We start from the raw sequence: 21225 nt of genomic DNA, 5'->3' as shown, positions 1-21225 counted from the left end.
CTACCATGAAAAAAGACTTTCGTTGAATCTTTTTAATACACATAGTAGAACAAGAGCCTCTTGGTAGTTTGAAAAAATCACTTGACAGTTAGACAGCCTTTATTAAAAGAATCGTTTTTTATTGGAATCATCAGCGTACCTTTTGTTGCCTTAACAGTGGTTAAATAAATCTCTGGTTAATTCTTGATACATGTCATAAATAAAAATGGTTGTCCAAAAATAGGATACTTAAAAGTGTTCCAACCAATGGGTATGCGTTAAGTGATTCAATCATACTTCCGCTTCTAATCAAAAATATTTGTTGAATAAGTGCCATCTTCTATGTTGCGTCTATGTCTTCTATCCACCTATCAATAAAATGTTACAAAGAGATAAATGAGAAGTTGTGCATATAATTAGGAACACAAAAAGAAAGCTTGACTAATACTGTCGCGCATAATTAGAAATATGAGAAAAGCTTCTTTGGGCAACAAACGATTTTACATCTACTAGACTTCAGTATAAATTTCTGTGAATATAATATATTAATTCACTAAATAAACAACGAGACATTTTTGGCATGAACTAACTAATGTATTAATATCTGTTATTTATAATATTATTGGCGTGTGATTGTTAGCAGTAATTATAATCATTATTATATATCTAGTTCTTGATCGAGCATAACAGGTCCTTCCACTCGTTGTCAAATACGTTGTAGAAAGAAAAAATGTAATCTATCCGCTAATATCTCTTTTTCGTCCACATGAAAGACCCAAAGGATCTGTATGGATATCACCGTCAAGACATGATGACGGCGCTCCCTGGTGGCAGCATATCGAATGCTGCGCCAAAACAAGTAAACGCCTGCAGGTGATTCATATTTCGGAGGACAGTACTTTATGGCGCTATTATATGGAAATGTATACTCAGAAAAGCTCCAGTCTGATCCAAAACAGCTTTCATAGGCTGTGTTTGTGTAAAGTAAGGAACGATGTATTTACACAGCTGATTGTGCGTTCATTTCGTCCTACTGTGGCTATGCAATAATTGGTTTTTTGAGTTCATATTACGTTCAGTTATCACCCATTAGCATTTACAGTTATGATAAACACGAAATAATCGGTGAATGGTATTTTCCAGTAATCTGATTTTGGAGAAGTAGAAATATAGCTTGTTTCTACTATGGAGTCAAACTGAGTTGCTCATTTTCAAATAGAAAGAACGTGTTTACACAGGGAAAGGTTACTGTGTACCACACCGTTTAATCTATTAATGAGTATTTTGCGCACGTGAAGCACAGCACTAACATTTATGAATTTAACCATCTTCAATTGACATTCCATTGTGAAATTCAAAAGCTATTTATCCAAAAGACTTGTAGCACAATCAATAAAAGCCCTTCGTTATCAACTACCGTAAACATTATTTCGATGATTCGGACGAGAATCAATAAGCACGAAGAAATCGACTTAGTTAACAACGACTGACACTGAGAAATGAAACTGGCAGCTGAAATGTTTATATATTGGTGTAGATTAAAGTTTAATCTGGTTCATCCGTTCCTCTTTATCCGGCTTTTGTGAAAGAAAAAAAACAGTATTTTTGGCATTTATATATTTTTCTGTGTGAAGTTGATTTATTTCAGATTGAACAGGCTCTTAACGGATAAATTGTGATGGACACCCTATCTGGTAGAAAATGCCGAGGGCAAAGATTCACCATTAGAAGCACAGTTCTCATCCTCAACGTTAATTACTACGGATACAAATAATAATCATAATAGTGGTGATCTGAAATGTGACAAAACTGTAGCTTTAGTGGTGAAGATGCTTCCTGGAGTGGTTTTGACAATCTGCTTAAGAATGTGTTTCACTCGTCCAATGGCAATGTGCAGCTTAGGTTAGAGTACAACGGAAAATTATACGATATTGCAGGGAGTGTGCGTTTGGATCAACAACTTACCTTGTGGATAAGTAAACCGGGTCTACTCAGAAAAATAAAAAAAAGTTATGTTTATCCGACAGATGGAAATTTTACCAATAAACAACAACATCAGAAAATGAGAAAATCTAAATTTGTTAACAGAAGAACAGCCGTAGCTTTATGCGCTGTGCACAATGAGCTGCCTACAAAAACCGGATAAGGCATCAAGCTTAGACGATTCTAGCGACTTAAAAAGGGTAAACAGCAATCGGAAGAATTCAGATCTCAGGAACTGACGAAGTCCAGTAATCATGATAAAGAAGCTTCGGCCAAAGAAGCCACTGCCAGTAAACAATCATCAGTAAACGCAGAGGAAATCATACGCCGTCATTGTTCAATGAAACATATCACACGACCTGCTAGACGTTGTCACGAAATGGCATATGATAATAGGTGAATAGCTGACTAAACGCTTGTTTTTTCTATATGTGCATTTACATTTTAGAAAGACGATTTTAGGGTGGAGAAGAACAGCAGATCAAACTTTATAGTCTTCCTGGGATTTAAAGAATGACTTGTGTGAAAATGGACGACCGTAATGCCGAGCGTGTTTACAACGGGTTAACCTCCCTTGTAAATATTGCTGCGAACCAACTCTCAAGTATTGAATATCGTGGAAAGATAGATTTAAAATCGGGAAAAATAGTATGTAATTTTAATTTTTAATGTTTGTGTCGCACATGTATCACAAAAGGCTGAACGCGTACTAACATACATCTCTGTTATTTTGTTACATCTTTAAAAATAATTTTTCCACCCGAAATGGGTTTCATGCTAGGACGGGAAACTTCTTAGGCTCGTAACTGTTACTCGGTTAATAAACAATAGTATAATCTAGCGAGACGTGAATTTTATAACAACCGCGTTTATACCGGGTGATGGTGCAATTAATCATTGAAGCCGGTGGCTGGAGCCAGAAGCGCATTCACCATATATTTTCTGCGCGCAAATTTTCATGTTTGTATTTAGGCATGACTATCTTTAACCTTAAAACATCATAATAATCAAATGCGATCAGATAAAACAGATAATGAATTCATTTTAGTAAATGTTTCCTGTATACGCTGCATAATTGTGTGCTAGCTAAATATCGTTACTGCACCTTTTATTTTCAATCATTTGGTATAATACAACAGTGCATATTTTTATACATAGTATTATTTTGCAGAACAAGCTATCACGTCTTACATGAACGACTCCTGTGACATTACAATACCTTCTCCTTTGGCGATTAGCGACAGTGATGATTCCACGAGAAGGTAGAAGTTACCAAATTCAACTAACAAAAAAACTGCTACCTGAAGACGAAAATACTACGAATGGGTCTCCGATGAATTTGACCTGTTCAAATAGAAAAGGTATAAAATATTTATGGGTTTTCTAATTTGTGTATAAGCGAAAGTTAAGATAATAGTTAGTAGAAGAACATCAATCTATTTAGCCCACAAATATGCAGGCGAAGCTTTGTTTCAGTCTTGGTGTATCTGATAGCTTTTGGTAGGTCTAGTACACATGTATTGTGGAATCAATCGAAATCAGAAACAAAACCTATTTATAGATAAACCACAAAATAAATCGTTCCAGTAAATCAACTTCTGACGTTTATAGAAATTTCATGCGCAGAAAGTACATCAAAGTGAGAATTATAGAGAAAATACGATGCAATTTCGCTGTTTATGGCTGTTTTTTCGCTGTTAGAGTGTATACACTCTTTTAAAATCTCTTAATCAATCCATCCCAAGGAACAAAATCGTTAAATTTAAAATATGTTTTTCAATTTATTATGCGAATAGTGAACTTGGAGAACGACTATAAATAAGGTTAAAGACCATAAGAAAAAATCATATAGATAAAGAGTTTGAGAAACTGCTTTCGTAACTCTTATAAATTTTTTCAAGAGTACAATATGGTATGAACGACACGCCTAGGAAAAATTGGTTTCATAGTAAAAATGATAAAAGCAATCCTTAAAATATACCACTCTAATGCTAGTGCGGAAAGATTACTTTTTTGGACAGTCTTTTTCGGTACAAGTTGCGCATTTCTCACGTATCCGTATATACAGTTTTCCTTCAAATTCTCCACGAAAGGTACAAGCTAGGACTTCAAAAAAAATTTTTTTCAGTTATGTCTTGAGATCCAAAATGGCGAGGAGGAATTATTTGATAGAGAGAATGGAACAACTGCTGCAAAGTGACGAGACGATTTGAATACCCTCATGGAGCATCTTATTGTAAGATGTGAGACGTCTAGACATTGGTTTCACTACAATGGAAATACTGAATGAGAAATACTGTAACTCCTAATAGTAACTGTAATTCCGTTGCAGTCCCGCTATTTTATTTAACCCCATAACCTTCTGCAGTTATTTCATCAGTCGACTCAGTTAATTCTGGATTTGTCTCAGCCGTAATCTATTGGCTTTTGGTGCACTTATGAAAGATGACAGGGGCATTTTTAGTGTTGGCAGGCATGTTGTTTCCGAGGTGCACGTGAATAAGGTCGAACATCGGCCGATTTCTAAAGTACGTACGATAATCTTGTGGCCTTCGACCGACTCTTAGTAGACCTTGCAATTGGTAGAATCGGCTAATTATTTGGTTCTGGTCCTGGGACGTTACCAAAGCCTGAGGAATATGAATTTTTTTAAATTGCTTTTGTACGTTGTATTTATACATATTATACTAATTGGAAATTGACTCTGCTTCTGGGACGTCACCAAAGGCTACTAGCTTTTCCCATCTTTTTTGTTAAGTATAAGCAGTCGCACATATTTCATATATATATGTGCTGGCCCTATTCCAATCCTTACGAAGAATTAAAGATCTTTTTAACCTTTTTTAATGTTGTTTACACTAAATATAACACATATATTTTTCCACATTTTGGAATTTTCCTATGAAGATGTCAGGAATTATTTTAACAAAATATAACTATATCAGCCGGTTCAAATTTCGAATTGACATTTAATAGAAAGCGGTTCAAAATCCATTTTTATTTCAATGTTGCATAGGTAAACCGATATGAGTTTGCACCACATTCATTCAAAAATATCCACTATAGATATAGTATATGTACTGCATTTTTACATGACTCGTCGAAATCTATCGATTAGTTTCAAGGATGTTTTTATCTTTTAAACCACATTCTTGACCGGATTTAGGTATATACGAATGTATTACATTTCGATTCAGTAGTAGTTAATATTCGTTTGATTTTAACTATTATTTACCACTCTCACTTCACTTATTGCTAATGACATTCTTTTTCTACACAAATGACAACAGACCTCCAGTAAAACTTCACTTTAGTTAGAGTGCTGGCAAGCTTGGTTGAGCTAATGTAGCTAAGGGAACCCCCAGGAATGTCTCAGTTTGTGCATAGCGAGCTTTCAATAAGCGGAAGCCTTCAACTTTTGCACCTGGGTGAGTATAAAGCTCACTGGACGAGTCGTGTACACTCAGTAGCCAACGGAATCTGTTACAGTTAATATAGCAATGAATATTATATTTAAGACAATCCAATTGCTTAGAACGCTCAGGAATACATAGAGTAGAAAATAGATCGATGTAAAATTAATATAGACATAACTTTTTAATTTTATTTGTCTCTTTTTTAAATTTAATAAAACAAAGTGCCCTTCCTATCCCACCCAACTAACGATTATTTCTTTCTTCTTATGTTTTATGTGTTATCTGCCTTTCATTCATAAGGCATTCATCCAAACCCGTGCTGCATTGAAAAAGTTTCTCCAAGGATTTTTTAAATTTCTACAGCAATGATATTTGCTTTTCATCTCCTATATTCGCCCACACTGCTGTCATTAGAATTATACTTACTCATGTAACCCGTGATCACCCATAACTCGCAAGTCTTTCGACAAGTTTCTTATAGATTCGATCATTTTGTATCTCTCTTTCTTGCTCTACTTCTTCTACATTCGGGCATGCTTCTTTATTATTAGTATTATTACATTCTCATCAAACAGTGTAATAACAAAACTAGTTACAGTCTCCTTATGTAGCTGTCCTTTTCTTAGCTGATTCACCCTTTCTCTATAACTACGTAATTCGTCTTTGCTTATCATTATTCAACTTCGCTTAACTCTATTGGTCGTCGCTTGCTCTTCTCCGTTTCCCTCTTCTGTGTATTTATGAGTTGGTTTGTCTATTTGTTGCTGTGCTTTTCTTAATGTGACACTTCGACCGACGCGGCACCAGTGCCTCACCTCACCAATTCACCACCTTCAGTTATCTCTATCATCATTATTATCATCAAATGCATCATCACTGTCATGTGGGGTCTCTGCCATTCCACCGTCCCAACCGACCGTTTGTTTTCCCCTGGCCACCTTTTTTTTATCTTCCTTTGCTGATTCTAATGTTTGCGCTCTTGTAAGAAGTAGTTGTACGACGTTTACATTATTAACAGTGACTTCTTATACCATATAATTTTCGTTTTTCTCTCTACTGTTTACTGTAACTCGTTTCTATTTTGTCGTATTTACTAAAGTAGATTTTTACTAAGTCTTTTACTTGTCTGTTTACGTGTAGATTTAATTGTCTGTATATTTGGTTTACTGCTACTCGCCATCAGCTCTGCATTACTGTTAGCGAAAAACAATAGGCATAGGAATAATGGTATTAAAGTCACAATATGAATGGTAAGATCGTAATATTATTAACATGCTTTTGGTACGTGACCTTTGGCGACCAGCTTTTTCATCGTCGTTCGTCGTTCCCTTCTCCTTCCATTTCTTCTCTCTTCTGTCTACATCAGTTTTTCGCTACCTCATTCTATGCAGCTGTTATTTTTCAGTGTTCTGTTATGCTTCTAGTTTTAATTATTACCCCATTAGTCACTCAATATTTGATGCTTGTTTGTCATCATCATATGTTAACATAGATGTCCCTATTTTTAGCGTATGGCTTGTTCTCAATGTGTTCAGCTTTTCTTAGTATTATATTTTATTTTATAGCTATAATTGGTTGTCATCATCCGATGACTACGTTTAATCTGGCAGCTTGAAGTACGTAAACATTCAACGTCAGCTTCGTTGACCCAGTTTACACGTTCGGCCAAATTTCTATTTACTATCAGTTGTTGTTTGCGATGACCTAAATGTGACCTCGACAGAACAGGAACCGTTGCGCCACACACAGTCGAGCGCCACATACCATTAGTATATAGTTGCTATATTGGTGTAAAGCGTCCTTCCGTCAGTTTATGCCATTGCTTAAATTCAGGTAATATACGCTTCACAATAGCATCATCGATCGACCGAAACACATGAATTCATAAACTATGTATTATAATCATAGTATAAAGTACAATATAAGGCTGGATCAAGCGCGTAGCGAAACATGCAGAGAAGACAAAGTACGGATAAGTTATTACATAAAGTTACATAATTTTGGCTGAATGTTAGATTGTTAGTGAAGAGATAGGAATTCAACATATTATCTAATGACTTAGGAAGGAATACTTCTACCTCTGAAGCGTACTACTGCAGACGTATAGGTCCACGCAAACCTAAAGAACAGGCTCAACAGAATTTTGAAAGAACTAACTAATAAGGCAGGTAAACTTTTATAGGACAACTTCCAAAGTCTTGGGACACAAGAAAGATGAGACAAGTCAATTAACACTTTACCAACTCTAAGCCAAATGCCAACTGACTTTTGTTGTTGCCTGTCATTTTGACCTCTTTACGACTGATAAGGAAAACATCTTGACCAACACACGTCACTTGCTCAAAAACAAGTTTTTTTTTTCGGTTTTAGGTGGCTCGAATTATTCCAGTTTTATCCTCACTTGTATTTTGGGTAGCTATTTATCGTTACTTAGTTGCCTACTCCCACTCGGTGGTACCAGGAGGTTTTGGCGTGAGGTCATACAACACTCGAGACACGCCATTGACGCGTTCAATCTGCTCAACCATTTCCTGGATGACTCGCAATGGTATGTGCTTGTTAGGTTGAGCGGGAACTCCAGTCATGAAATCCTCTGTGATAAAAGTTCGTACAACAATCGAGCGTTGGCACGGCGTCTGACGAGAATCGCAATTAAAATGAATCGGTACAATAATCACAGGCATTTGTGAAAGTCTCTTTGTCATACCATGTCGAGCCAATGTACCTTGAGCAACGTAATCTGCTTGCCTTAACGTCTGCAAGACATTGGGTGTTAGGTATGTTGGAGTAATTTCGTGTACGGGTTGAGAGACGGGCTCACCAAAGATGAACACGACACGGTTCACATTATGGGTAATCTTCGGCAGTAACTTGGCAAACCTCATAAGCATCGTCCAGTCTTCGGGCACCTGTTTCGTCATTGAATAGTAAATATCTTGTAAGTAATATATAGAAATTAGCTGCGAGTACAGGTAGATCTGGGTTGTGCACGACCTGGTATTACAACATCCATTCACGTAGGTATAAACAACTGGAAGAAATCACCTTCTGCGTAAAAAGAAATAACAAAGCTCACCTTTCCATCAACAGGCGACAAGCCTAACACGTATGAATATGTCCTTTTGTCTCCTTGTACACCGACACTTTTGATGGGTAATAATACGGGATGCATTGGTTGCCGCTGGGATATTTCTGTGAGGAACGTGAGTTCTTCCTTGGTACATGCGTTTTCCACCTATATTAAAATGACATAAAAAAATATAGTTTCGTTTATACACACAGGCGCAATAAGTTAGACGATCTGGCAAGGCTGATTTGTTTTCAATAACTGAGTTGAGTTTATTGTGCCGTTACTCGAACATCCTAAAAACAATGGGCCTTTTTTTTAGAGGAGGTTATCGTCATATGTTTAAACACTGTTTTCCGAACTAAGCTACTTTATGTATGAAAGTTGGTGTTATTAGCAACAGCACTGCTTTCGCCGTTATGAGCACTTCACCTAGATGACTACTAACGTTTTATTTCACTTAGTATAATTGCGCCTGTAGTACTGGTTATCCTTCTTTTGTAAATCAACACAGGTAGCGCAAAGCTTAATAACACACTAATTTAATTAACTTCTATATAGAACAGTGTTGAAAAATAAAGTAACATGTTACCTTATGTACAAGTGAGTGCTTTTTTTGTGACGCATGTGCATAATCGCAGATAATTTTGCAGAGAATGTGAGTTTCGCCGAAGTCCTTCTCCATGTATGATTCTTCGGCACAGATGACACGAACAGCAAGTCCGGGACCTGGGAAGGGATGCCTCATTAGCAGCTCCTCAGGTAATCCAAGGTCTCGACCTAAAGCACGCACTTCGTCCTTGTGGAAATCTTTGAGGGGCTCAACCACGCGTCCCTTCTCACGCAGCATACGCACGAGTTCTGTATCGTTGTGATGCGTTTTGATGGCGTCCGCCGATCCCGAAGCGAGCGAGCTCGCGCTTTCAATCAAATCTAATGATAAGTATAAAGAGTCCTTTATAGCTTTTGTTATTGGGAGCGGGTAGGGGGGCTGTAAATGCTTCGGTTCGTATTCGAAAGGATTTTGTAAGTGCTTGTGTAAAACTGGTTGTAACTAACCAGGCCGTAGTGTTCCTTGTCCAAGAAAGACGTCGTCTGGGTTGAGCTTAAGTTCGGCAACGACTTCGTCCGCGACCTTCATGAATGTATCACCGATTATCTTTCGCTTCTCCTCCGGCAGGACTGTGTGACCTAAGATTTTTGTCTTGCGTTTGCCTTTTGCAGGGTTTGTCCGATCAATGGGCAGTTCGGTAGTGCCGTTATAGAATCGGGCCGAAGCATCAATAACTTTAAGTTTCAAGCCAATCTGTTCTAAAGATGCAGCAACCTGCACGCTTTCATCTTTGCGCATAAATCCATTGTCGATATGCAATGCAATGATCTGTGATTCCGGTAAAGCCCGACGCAGCAGGGCAGCACACACGGTTGAATCCACTCCTCCGGAAACAAGGTTTAGAACCTAAATTCGAAAATATCACGTCAATAGAGACTAGCTTAATGGCGGGATGGGCAGGGTACACACTGAAGAGCCTCGATCTATTTAATATAAAAACAGAAAAAACATGGTTTTCACTGTGCAAACTGAACATATAAACTGATATGCATATGGCGTTCATATAGGATCATAGTTTGTAAATCTTGAACTCAAAATATGTAGTAACTAGCATTTACCATAAGGTAACTATGAGTCTGCACTATATTGACAACGTACTATTGCATTACAAATTGCTTTCTTCTAAGAGAAAAATTTTAATATCTCAAAATAGAAATGGAACCGAGGTAATATACAGCCATCAGAATGTAGAACAGCGTACACTGATGAAATTTCTGCTCTAATTTCAGGTTTCTTTCGTGGAAAAATAAATGAACGGCAATAAAGTCAATTAATTTCTCCGTTGTGGTTAATGAAGTCGCTTTCAGATAAATGCGATAATCGAAAATACGTACCTTAGATAAGCCGACAGTGTTTCGAATATATTCAATGCACTCATGTTCTCTACTGGCCAACGTGAAGGAGCCGATGCAGTTGCACACATCATAAAGAAAATTGCGGAAAATCTTTTTTCCATTAGGTGTAAGGTCCACCTCCGGATGAAACTGCACGCCATAGATTCTGCGCTGCTCTGAACAAATAGCTGCTACAGTATCACCGGAGGTTGCTGTTACCGTGAAGCCTTCGGCGGGCTTTGACACAGAGTCGCCATGTGTCAATAGAGCTTCTTCTTGGCCGGTCAAACCTGTGACACATTGAGTATTACGATAGTAAAACATAAAATGAGCCTAAGAAATCTTAAATTTGACGACGCAGAATAGAGACAAGTACGTATCTAGTCGCCAGAGTACGTCAAAGGACACGTGTTCATGTCCGCTTTCTTGCATATATTACTAGTCTCTATTCATAATGGATTTTACCATATAAACGGGCTCTCCTTCAACTCATAACCAATAGCACATTTATATACTTTATTACGTGCTGGAGTAAAAATCATCTTATCGTTATGACTGGTGACAACTGTATCTGCAACGTCCACCACCGCTTCCATTGAAAGCAGCCATCATTCAGCATTCTTACGCACTCTTTCTAGCCACCAGTCCTTTTAAAAGATAACCACCCTTTCATATGACCGCTTTAGGATTGGCTGAGAAACACTAGCAAAAGGTAAAGATGGTCACAGATAGAAATCTAAAAAATAACAGCTTTATTTCAGTCATCCATGATATTCCGCAGTATCTTTTATTCTTTGCGACAGAATACTTAATGATCAAAATCAGTAAATTTGCTGCTTCATAACATAAACAATTACAGTTTTTCATAATATTCTTTTATCAGGCTTTATCGTACCCTTAAAAATGGCTGATGTGGTGTCGACATTGATGGTAAACTGTCCGTCCTCTCGATTGTCCTTCGGGGTAACAGTACCGCCAAACTCCTTGTTAAGTAGCTGCATGCCATAACAGATACCTAACACGGGAAGTCCGCAACGGAAGATCGCGGGATCATATGAGGGTGCGTCAGGGGCATACACCGACCCAGGACCACCAGAAATAATAATACCTGATGAAACAAAAGAAAAAGTAGAAAAGCACACATGAGGCGCGTACGAAGTTTCGCAAGGCAGGCTAGCATTTAAACCTTAAGTTTTAACGTTCATAGCTTTGTTGTTTAAAATCATTCATTTCTTTACGCTTAAAAAAGTCGAATGTTTTTTATCCATGATTTAGATAGCATCGTAAACATGTAATCTAAGGTTGTAAATGTTACAACTACGCAAAGGTCAGCAATCCAATTGCATCTTTTAGGTAAAAAATGATACCTACATGAATGAATACAAGAAAACATTTATATTCTTCGTGATTTGAGCCCGTCAGTTTTTACACGATGGAGCAAAAACATACTGTTCATATCGTAAAGCTAAAATATAGTAACCGATGAGGATAGGAAAAAAATGCGGTTGTAAATAGTAGGGGTGCTTTAGAGCTAGAGTTTTGAACTTCAACCGCATTGCAGCTTAGGTCAACTTTTACGCACAAGATCGGTAAAGTCTGACCCCCAACTGACTGAAAATCAATGAACTCGACAATATCTTCTATTATGTTGAAAATAGATTTAGTACAGTCGATCGCTTGATAGTTACTCATACGTATGGAAGTTGTATTTAAGTATTTCACGCAGTTTTATACTAATTCATGTTAATTTAAAAGGTGGTTAGTCATATATGTTACCTTTGTACTTTGATTTCACGATTTCACTGGCTGGCGTGTTAAGAGGAATAATGATTGATTCGACGTTAAGTTCACGCACTCGCCGATCGATGACCTTGCCATACTGAGCGCCTGCGTCAAGAATACACACTGAATCGTTATGAAGATTACCGTTCATCTTGTTGTTGGTACGGTGGCGTTCTTGTTAAGGTAACGTTTTCTGTAGCGGCGTGTATGTTGTCTTGCCGTAGGAGAAGATTCAAACGAAGTAAAGGTGGTTATACCTTCTGGATGAAACACAAAGAGCGTTGAAAGGTCGCAGACTGATGCGTTCTCACCACTGATTGACTGATGTTCGGGACAACATATACAGCACGCTAAACTGCACGCGGATGTAAACGGTCACGTCGTGCTTTTCTGCTGGATCGGCTCGTTCGCGTTGTGGCAGGTGTTGGCGGAAAAGAAGGGTTGCACGCTTTTGGGTAAGCTCTGCGCGAACTGACTGGGGTAAGAGGCAGTAAACAGATCCCGTGGTATTATTGTATAGTAATCTTGTCTTGTTTCTCGTCGAAGAGTCCTTACTAAGGACTACGCAGGTGTTGCGGCGAGAGCTAGGGCGAGGGGCGCTATCCTCGAGATCTTCTTATCTTTTAGTGCGGAGTTTACGGGCGGCAACGAAGACAAGACAGCAGATAAAGATATTAGATAATCGTGACTGATTACTGATGTTAAAGGAATTGATAACGGTTGGAAACGTACGTCACAGACTACGCAGTCCCACAACCTGAAAGATTACACTAGACTCAACGAGATTAAAGAAATAGCAGTTAGTTGATCAAGATGCAATTCCTCAGGTAACATTTACTTGGTTACTTCGACAATAGGGCAAAACATACGCGAATGGTTCAAAAGCCTTCCTCCGGAACCCCTCTAAAAGAATATTAACGCTCATAATTAGTCTTAAGTAAAGCCTACGCATTGACTAGTGTTTATAAGCATATTAAAACAAATGCACTAAAAGCTTTTAGTTCTGTACAAGTAAACTGTGGTAGTGGCCACATGATCGTCTTTATACACATTAAATATGGATCTATCATTATTCTTCTAAATATCTAAATTTCTTATTAGTCCCAATTAAAACCCGAAACATCAATTTATAGCTTGAAATCACAAGACCTTTCAAAAAAAGCATTGACGTTCAAGCACCGGATTTTAATGTTAAAATTGCGTAATTGTCGTATGAAATTTTTCCGAATAATCAAAAATTCGCTTAAACAACGGAAAAACATTGTTTAAACCTTTACGGACTTTTAACAAGCTGTGAACGTTATGCAAGATATGCTGAGATGATGCACGTAGCGGGTATGTGGCCATCTTTGATTAAGATGAACAATCAGCTTTACGGCATAACTTCGTTATAAATCAAAATTGGTCAAGTGCGATCAATAATGACTTAATGCAAGGCGTAGGAAGGGGAAAAGTCAAATGTTAAGCCCACGCTTTCCTTTAACTCCGTGTTATTTTTTCTCTTGGCCCCTTCATGAGATGTTGCTAATAATGAGTATTGTGTGAAATTATTAGAATGAATCCCAGTATTTCCTTAGCTCTGAGCATAATTAAAGTTAAATTAATAAATTACCATGAGCATAGTAAACGAATTCGGAGTCCAGGGCTTGATGTTTTCTGCGTATGGTGAATTTCTTATATTAATGATGCCATTTTGCTTTTGCTTAAAATGGCATCGGGAATGAATACTAATTCATAAAAGGATACATGTAAATAAAACTTAACATGTTTTTTTTCTCATGTTTCAAGGTATCATACGTTCCCTCAGTATCAATAAAACCATTCTTTTTTTTTCTGTTATCTTGGAATACGCTAAACAATAATCTCTGAAGCGCGTCTCGCTTTTTCTAACATTTGAAAATCAGATAAATTTCTGTATTTGTGCTACTTTATAGACATGGTTTAACATTAAAAATGAAAAGGAATTGCAAAAATCGCCTCATCCATGGATACATTTATTTAGGGAATTTTGCTAACACAGTGTTTAAACACACATCCTAACATTGACGCATCCTTATATATTGCCTGAGATGAGTATAGAACACTTTAGGGTAATGCAACGAAACGTGACAAAGAGTGAAACCCTAAGCTTTTATGCACGGTTGCCTGCCGGCAAACAGTGAATTGAACGTGGTGTCACGATAAAGTAACATCTTGGATCAATAATAATAATTCCTTCAATGTATCTCGTGGATAATAGAGATACATTACCTTCTTGTCGCAAATGGTCCCGTTAAATCTGGCGTGCGTTACATGCACATGTATTAAGTAAGCGGGGAAGTCAATATCTTCTTATTGTAGAAATTGTATAACACGAGGGGGCCGGCGACAATATGTGCAAATATGCAAGCGAACATCTATCGCTAGAAGAAGATTCTACAGGGAACAGTGACGCTCAACGAAACTTGCCTTATAAACAAACAAATATTTCGACAAAACAACATCCACAGAAATAAACATTTTTTTTTTCATTCTCATCCTCTTACTCTCAGTGGGATTAGAGTGTAAATAAGTTATCACGACGAATCCGCCACGGGACCCGGAAAGGGCTAACCTTGAAGGGAAGTTCAAAATGGAAAGCCAAAGGGACTTTTACTAGATTGAAACGGTCTGCCTCCTTTTAGATGTGTATCAATCAAAATCTTTATTTTATTGATTAATGCTCATAGTCTCATCAAGCGCAGCAAATATGGTGCTGAGAAGTTTGTGTTATGCAGAAATATTGTGCTAGTGGCCAGGCCTCTATTTACTCACGGATGTGGTCTTCTCATAAAAATCTCATCTTTTTAATAAAACATTTGTTGTCAACTCCAATAGTGACTTTCTTTTTTATAGTATTTTCTTTCAATGACAAACGTTAATATATGCGCACATAGATATTTGTTGCTTTGTGCGCTCACTTCCTACGAAAGAAGAGTCCTAATCTCCATGTTTATGCTGCATAGAGAATCTGTACTACACCTACTAAACAGAGACCAATTTGTAAAGCTGATCTCATAGTTCTGCTATACGCGAAGTAGGTTCTGTACATTATCATTGATTCAAGTGGTTCTGCCTGCAAAAGTTTATGCACGGGCGTACATTCGTGACCCAGCGTAAAGTTTGGCCTTTTTTCAGGTTTTTCGGTACTATTTTAAAATGTCGAACAATATTATCGTCTCATATACTTCATATGGTCAATGTAGTGCTAATAATAATCGCTTCCGAATAGAAGAATGCCAATGACGGTTGTACTCGATTTAATTTTGCAAAACAAGTTTCAGAGCTTCTGCATGTGTATGAAACAACTTTTCTGGTAGCGGCGTTTTTGCCTGCGCGCACCTTATATAAAAGTGGGTTTTACACATCTTTCTTATTTTCCCAGTTATTCAGCTCTTCGATCATGTTTCACAATTACGAGCTGCTCAGCTATTGTGTGCCGTTCTGGCTAAATGATGTCGTTTTATCTTAACTATACCAGGCGGAGCACATATCACGCCGGCTTACCCATCCTCGGTTAGTTCTTGTGAGCGACTCGCATGGATTTCGGAACAAAAGGCATGTAGCGTCCTACCATCCATTCTAGCTTTTATATTTAATTTGAATAGAACGCACCTAATAATCCACATACACAGACTTTTATCATTGCACTACAAAACAACGACGCAACTATCGCACTGTACACACGGCACAATCACTACCGCCTCCACCATCTTTATCATTGCACATTTAAAATAAATCTCAGCAGACAGATTTGTCCTATCGGGTAAATGGTAACATCACACAAACAGTGACCACAGTGACGTCACGCGCTATACATCTTCAGAAAAAAGCTGGGCAGAACTTTCCTCAGGTCAGGTATGGAAAGGCTGATTGTATTGTTCTTCGAATGTAGTGAAAAACAGAGCGCGATTCGGGTTGTCATTGCAGTGGAGTGAAGACTGCCGACTTCTTCACTGTCTTACCCGCTTCGGTGATTGAGGCTGAGAGTTGGCGACGACGATCCAAGCGATCACAGGATTGAATTGACGGGCAGGGAAAACGCGCAGCGCTGGCACGCACTGCACTCGAACAACAATAACCACCACCGCGCCACACTCACTCTTTAGCTCCGGTTCGGTTCCGCTCTTCTTAACCGAATATCATCACTATCATCATCAACTATAGCAGCACAATCATTATCAACAGTACCCGTTGCAGTAACAACATCCGAACAACAGCAACATGGCGTTCCGCCAAAAGCGGAAGTGACCAATGGCTGAATGATCTCAAATGGCGGTATTATTTGAAACAATGTCATGCTTTTGTAACTTGTAGTGATTTTGTCTCACATAAATATCAAGTAAAAAAGCTGTAGAATCATTGTGTTTGCCTCTAGATAGATTTACATTCTTTGAATAATATGTATTGAAATTGAATAATATGTTACATCGTGTTAAAATGAGTGGTAGTGAGAAGATTGTTTACCCCGACAGCTACTGTTAAATAGCGGAACGCGAAACTTACGGATTTTTGTGACCGGATGGCTATTAGCAAATATTTTACTTTTTGATGGTTTTACGTAGTTTTCGTGCATATATATAACAAACTATTTTTGGACGATCACTTACACAATTTTTAATTTGTTGAAAAGAAAGCGATATAGCGGAGATGATCTTATTTTAATCTTTTCTATTGTATACTATGGAATTCGAAAGTTGAAAAAACAATTTCTTTTTTATCGAAATTTCAGGAATCAGCCTGTCAATTGAGAAATGCTCTTTCTCAAATAATGATACTATATCATTAAAAAAAAAACACAGTTTTTCACCATAATGTAAAATAGTAAAACCTGGCTTGATGTTCTAGCTTTATTCCTGTAACGTTTTCCTCATACGCATGAGTGTATATAGCATCGGCAATAAGCGGAGTTGATAGTTCTAGCTTGCAAAAGTATAATGCTGATCAAAGTGTCTTTTAATCTAGCAGGACACCTATATTTCCCGTCGGCTCGTTGGTCTAGGGGTATGATTCTCGCTTCGGGTGCGAGAGGTCCCGGGTTCAAATCCCGGACGAGCCCAATTTTTGTCGAAATCGAGTTGATATCAACGATGGCTGACAGGATGCTAACTGCCGCTATTACCCTATGTACGAAAACTATATAACTATTTTGAACCTATTCATTAACAGAAGAATTGATCGCTAGAGAGGGTATGCTCCAAATAGTAAATAAACTTTCGACAAATTTTTGTTTCATTCAGCTTCGTATTGTTTCCTGTTTTACTACAATTTATTCACCATGGTAATTCCTAATATTTGCTTAGACTAGACCAAATGAAATTTTCTCTGGATCAAGCATGCAGTCCAGTTATCTGTTATTATGAATAAATCATTTATAGATACATGAATCATTATATATAAATCAGAAAATGAAAATATTTCATATAAGAGAAAGATGCGCCTATTTTAATAATTATATTTCCTAGTCGTCGTCATTTTTTTACGGATACTGCGTGTGATGTCGAGCGGAAAGATCTGATTCCTCTGTCTTAATTGGATTTTATTTTTCTAACCTCTCATTGTTATACACAATAATTCCGTGAATTTCACTGATTTAAAGATTTCTGTAAAAGTGGTGTTGCCAAGGAAAGTGCGATTTACAGAGTTCAAAAAACTGCTCGAAGTAGCTGGCCCACGCAGGGATCGAACCTACGACCTTCGCGTTATTAGCACGACGCTCTAACCGACTGAGCTAGTGGGCCTTGGGCACTGCGTCGTGTATTCAAAGGATTGGAACCTATTGTGTTATTCAACAAGGATAAAGTCAAATTCAAGATATTAGGTTATCGATAATATTAAAACATACGTATTATCTATTAAGATGGTGTTACACATTATTATTTTTATCATTTCTCGTTTTATTACATTCTGTGTTATGCTTATCGCGCTTTGTACCATTCTTTCTACTAGGTATACCGGCACAACCAGTATATTTCGTCGACGCGTACCCACGTAGCAGAGTGGCGCAGTGGAAGCGTGCTGGGCCCATAACCCAGAGGTCCGTGGATCGAAACCACGTTCTGCTAAGTTTTTTGTAACGTCTACTAGGCGCGCAGTTATGGAATTTAAACTTACGTATAGCTGGTAATCAGTAAATGTTTCATTCTGTCTGTGCCCCGAGAAACGGGCATAATTTTGAAAAATATATATATTATGTCGGAATTTATGATACATTTATTTACTTATAAAAAAAAATGAGGAATATGCTAAAATACATGAATATGATTTGTAGAATAAGTAGAACACACTCAGACAATGGAGAACACTTCAGGTAGTTCAATAACATTTAATATATATTTTTGTAATCCAGTTTATTCAGTTGGATGTTAGCCCTGTACATGCTTTTGACAGTTATGGAGCGTATATGGTATGGAGTCAGGAATTTTCTGCACACTACAAAGAATGTTGGCGCAAGTTCGATCTTTTTATATATACTATATATAACGAGTGGCATATCTAGACTAGAATGTTTTTAAGTAAATTTAATTCCTTGAAATTTTTAATTAATAAAGATATGTTAGTTTTACGCAGGATATATTAATCGATCCTGACGTATTATTCGATGTTCACCCAACCATTGTGCATTTTACTTCCTTTTCCTATTTGGTCATTTGCAAACATTATGCTACAGCTGCGAATGTACATTTTATTAAAAAATACCAACTACAACCATTATCAGAAGCATATACTCATATACAGAAGCGTACACCTACTTCTTTCAAATACCAACATTAATAGATATATATGGAAGTGTGTGTTCACGCATGTTAAGAAGACCATAATCGTCGAGTTTTCTCTACACTGTTGCTCCAGCACTCAAAGCCCACGGGACACTTTTGACGACGATCGTGCGGCATTTCACCCCGGCTGAACTGCCTTATAATTACAGGTTGGGTAAAGTTTATTTGGCATGGTACTTATCACATCCACCGCACACGCGGAAGGTTGCAAGTTCGAGCCTTGGCAGGAACTTTAATATTTCGGATTGCAACATCTTCGTAATACTCAAACTATTATAATGGTTCGTAAATTTTTTATTACTGAACAGTTTAGCTTCAAAGGTTTCATTTAGGAATGCCTAACGTGCTTACGAAAGCATCTCTACCTGCATGACTTTTTTAATTCCATAAATAAATAAAATATGTTGTATAAATAAAAGGGCTTGTAACCTTTAAGTGTCCACACACATTGTGCTGCAAGTAAATTTTTTTAAAGGAAATAACTATTTTACCTCACTTAACTTAAACAAGGTCTATTCTATATGAATTGATTCCCGATCGTTGAAAAGTCCATTGTAATATATAGGTCTCATCTTGAAAAGCCGGTCGTGCCGTTTTCCGATAATCAAATTGTTACTATATTATTTACAGTGAAATAAAATTATAATTCTAGTATGATTTGCTTACTCTCTTAATGATGATGATTATTTCAACGCTCTATTGAAGAGAAGGCATTTTCAGAAGAGTCTACAAATAGAGGCTTACTATCGGCTATGTTTGTACATATAGTTGGAAAAACGGTAGTATCACAGAAAGTTGGAAGATAGCGCGTTAGAATGCATGTGTGCACAATGTTCAATTTTTATTAAGTCAGCTTGTACACAGGTTGGAAGCATTGGTTTGTCAATCATAGGATCAACGCATCATATAGTACAAGGTTTGTTTAAAACAATAGGCATATACATTTTGGGACAAAGATGATGTGACTTCTGTAAAGAAAATTTAAAAGGTGTACTGCGTCGGCCGGGAATCGAACCCGGGCCACCCGCGTGGCAGGCGAGTATTCTACCACTGAACCACCGACGCTTGTTGATAGGCGCCTCCAGTGGCTACTATTAACGAGGAGAGATGAGCTAAAATCAATTTTTAATATACTTTTGCGCTTTAAAGTGCCCTATCAATTGTTAATAAATCGCCTGTTTTGGAAGTATAAGGACATTGTATATAGGGCTCATTATACAAAGAAATTAATGGCCATGATAATTCATGTGAACATATTGATCATCAAAAAATGGCATAGATGTATGCATTGTACTTCAAATGCAGTAATTCGTAGTTTTTGTAATCTATCAAGAAAGTCTCAATCAAGCACACAAAAGGTTCACTGGTTGTTAAGTGATTCAGTAAAACAGAGAATTACTACTTCATATATCAGCTTCGAAGAAAATTTTCATAGATTACGAAACCGTACAAACATTACGAGATCTACTGAAGACATGCAGGACGTTCTTTAAATGATGGAACTTTTTACTACGACAGACAATCACTACAGTAATCGGATTTATAGCAAATTTTCTATTCATGGTATATAGGCACTATATGTTTGTTTGTACACATGTGGGTATGCACATGTTTAAGCTAATGAACTAGATTATCGTAGAAAGTCTTACACATTTAGTTTCAAATTAATCTGGAAAATATAAAACTGTTAATTTTTGAGCTACCAGACGATCTTTTGCGGCTTTCATTTAGCTTACTGTAAAAAGTGTGAGTGTCAAACTAGTTTGTCGAATAGAAAAAAATCAGAAAACAACTTCAAATTTGTCTCCAATTAAGAGGTTTCGATTAAATATTGTGCCGACTTCTCACACAAGTTGAACTTTCTAAATAATAGCTATAACGTTAAGTTATATCGTTAAGTTATAACGTTAAGATAATATCAAATCAGCCACTAGTGAGAATCGTCCTTGGTTGGCCGTGATCGTATAGTGGTTAGTACCTTGCGTTGTGGCCGCAATAACCCAGGTTCGAATCCTGGTCACGGCATATTTCTATTTTTACGCGTCTTCTTCTCGCACTGTGGGGATGAAAGCCTCATCCAAACCCTAATTATTTATTACATTAAGAAGTTGCCTGGCCTTTTCGATTAGAGGCTGGAGACAGCCAGGAGTTGTTAGTTCAAGGATATATACTGCAATAAATAAGTGATATTTATTAACATCCTCTTAGAGTTTATGTACGCTTAATTAAGAGCAACGAAACTCCCGTGACACTG

General features: G+C 37.4%; 1 protein-coding gene, 2 long non-coding RNA genes and 5 other non-coding genes across 10 annotated transcripts; 5 read left to right on the top strand and 3 right to left on the bottom strand.

Moving 5' to 3' along the window:
- The first annotated feature begins 47 nt into the window (after positions 1-47).
- On the top strand, positions 48-6365 carry LOC111258814 (uncharacterized). Of its 2 annotated transcripts, XR_002679199.2 has the most exons (3): positions 80-963; positions 1614-2610; positions 3134-6365. It is a non-coding gene; the product is annotated as an uncharacterized LOC111258814 (long non-coding RNA). The 2 variants fall into 2 exon arrangements; XR_002679198.2 differs by lacking the exon at positions 3134-6365 and having other exon boundaries at positions 48-963; positions 1614-2802.
- bur (GMP synthase burgundy) lies at positions 5536-16473 on the bottom strand. Of its 2 annotated transcripts, none has more exons than XM_022830368.2 (8): positions 16158-16473; positions 12169-12794; positions 11288-11500; positions 10393-10682; positions 9505-9904; positions 9038-9378; positions 8455-8613; positions 5536-8287 (listed from the first exon to the last, which is right to left on the bottom strand). In XM_022830368.2, exons 2-8 carry the CDS (start codon positions 12323-12325, stop codon positions 7817-7819), a joined length of 2031 nt encoding a protein of 676 aa, XP_022686103.1. In that variant the 5' UTR covers positions 12326-12794; positions 16158-16473; the 3' UTR covers positions 5536-7816. The 2 variants fall into 2 exon arrangements, with proteins under 2 accessions (XP_022686103.1, XP_022686104.1); XM_022830369.2 differs by lacking the exon at positions 16158-16473 and adding an exon at positions 15808-16102.
- LOC111258815 (uncharacterized) lies at positions 9807-10335 on the top strand. The gene is made up of 2 exons (XR_002679200.2): positions 9807-9895; positions 10288-10335. It is a non-coding gene; the product is annotated as an uncharacterized LOC111258815 (long non-coding RNA).
- Positions 16474-17179: 706 nt separating the features above from the next.
- Positions 17180-17251, top strand: TRNAP-CGG (transfer RNA proline (anticodon CGG)). The gene has a single exon. It is a non-coding gene; the product is annotated as a tRNA-Pro (tRNA).
- Positions 17252-17859: 608 nt separating this feature from the next.
- Positions 17860-17933, bottom strand: TRNAI-AAU (transfer RNA isoleucine (anticodon AAU)). The gene has a single exon. It is a non-coding gene; the product is annotated as a tRNA-Ile (tRNA).
- A 252-nt stretch (positions 17934-18185) lies between these two features.
- Positions 18186-18257, top strand: TRNAM-CAU (transfer RNA methionine (anticodon CAU)). The gene has a single exon. It is a non-coding gene; the product is annotated as a tRNA-Met (tRNA).
- A 1708-nt stretch (positions 18258-19965) lies between these two features.
- TRNAG-GCC (transfer RNA glycine (anticodon GCC)) lies at positions 19966-20036 on the bottom strand. Its single transcript has one exon. It is a non-coding gene; the product is annotated as a tRNA-Gly (tRNA).
- An 888-nt stretch (positions 20037-20924) lies between these two features.
- On the top strand, positions 20925-20996 carry TRNAH-GUG (transfer RNA histidin (anticodon GUG)). The gene has a single exon. It is a non-coding gene; the product is annotated as a tRNA-His (tRNA).
- The last annotated feature ends 229 nt before the right edge of the window (positions 20997-21225 follow it).

The sequence above is a fragment of the Varroa jacobsoni genome, unplaced genomic scaffold (assembly GCF_002532875.2).
Source record: "Varroa jacobsoni isolate VJ856 unplaced genomic scaffold, vjacob_1.0 scaffold_267, whole genome shotgun sequence".
NCBI classification, from domain to species: Eukaryota; Metazoa; Arthropoda; class Arachnida; order Mesostigmata; family Varroidae; genus Varroa; species Varroa jacobsoni.
The sequence above is the reverse complement of the archived record's forward strand: the minus strand, read 5'-3'. Positions and strand labels throughout refer to the sequence as shown.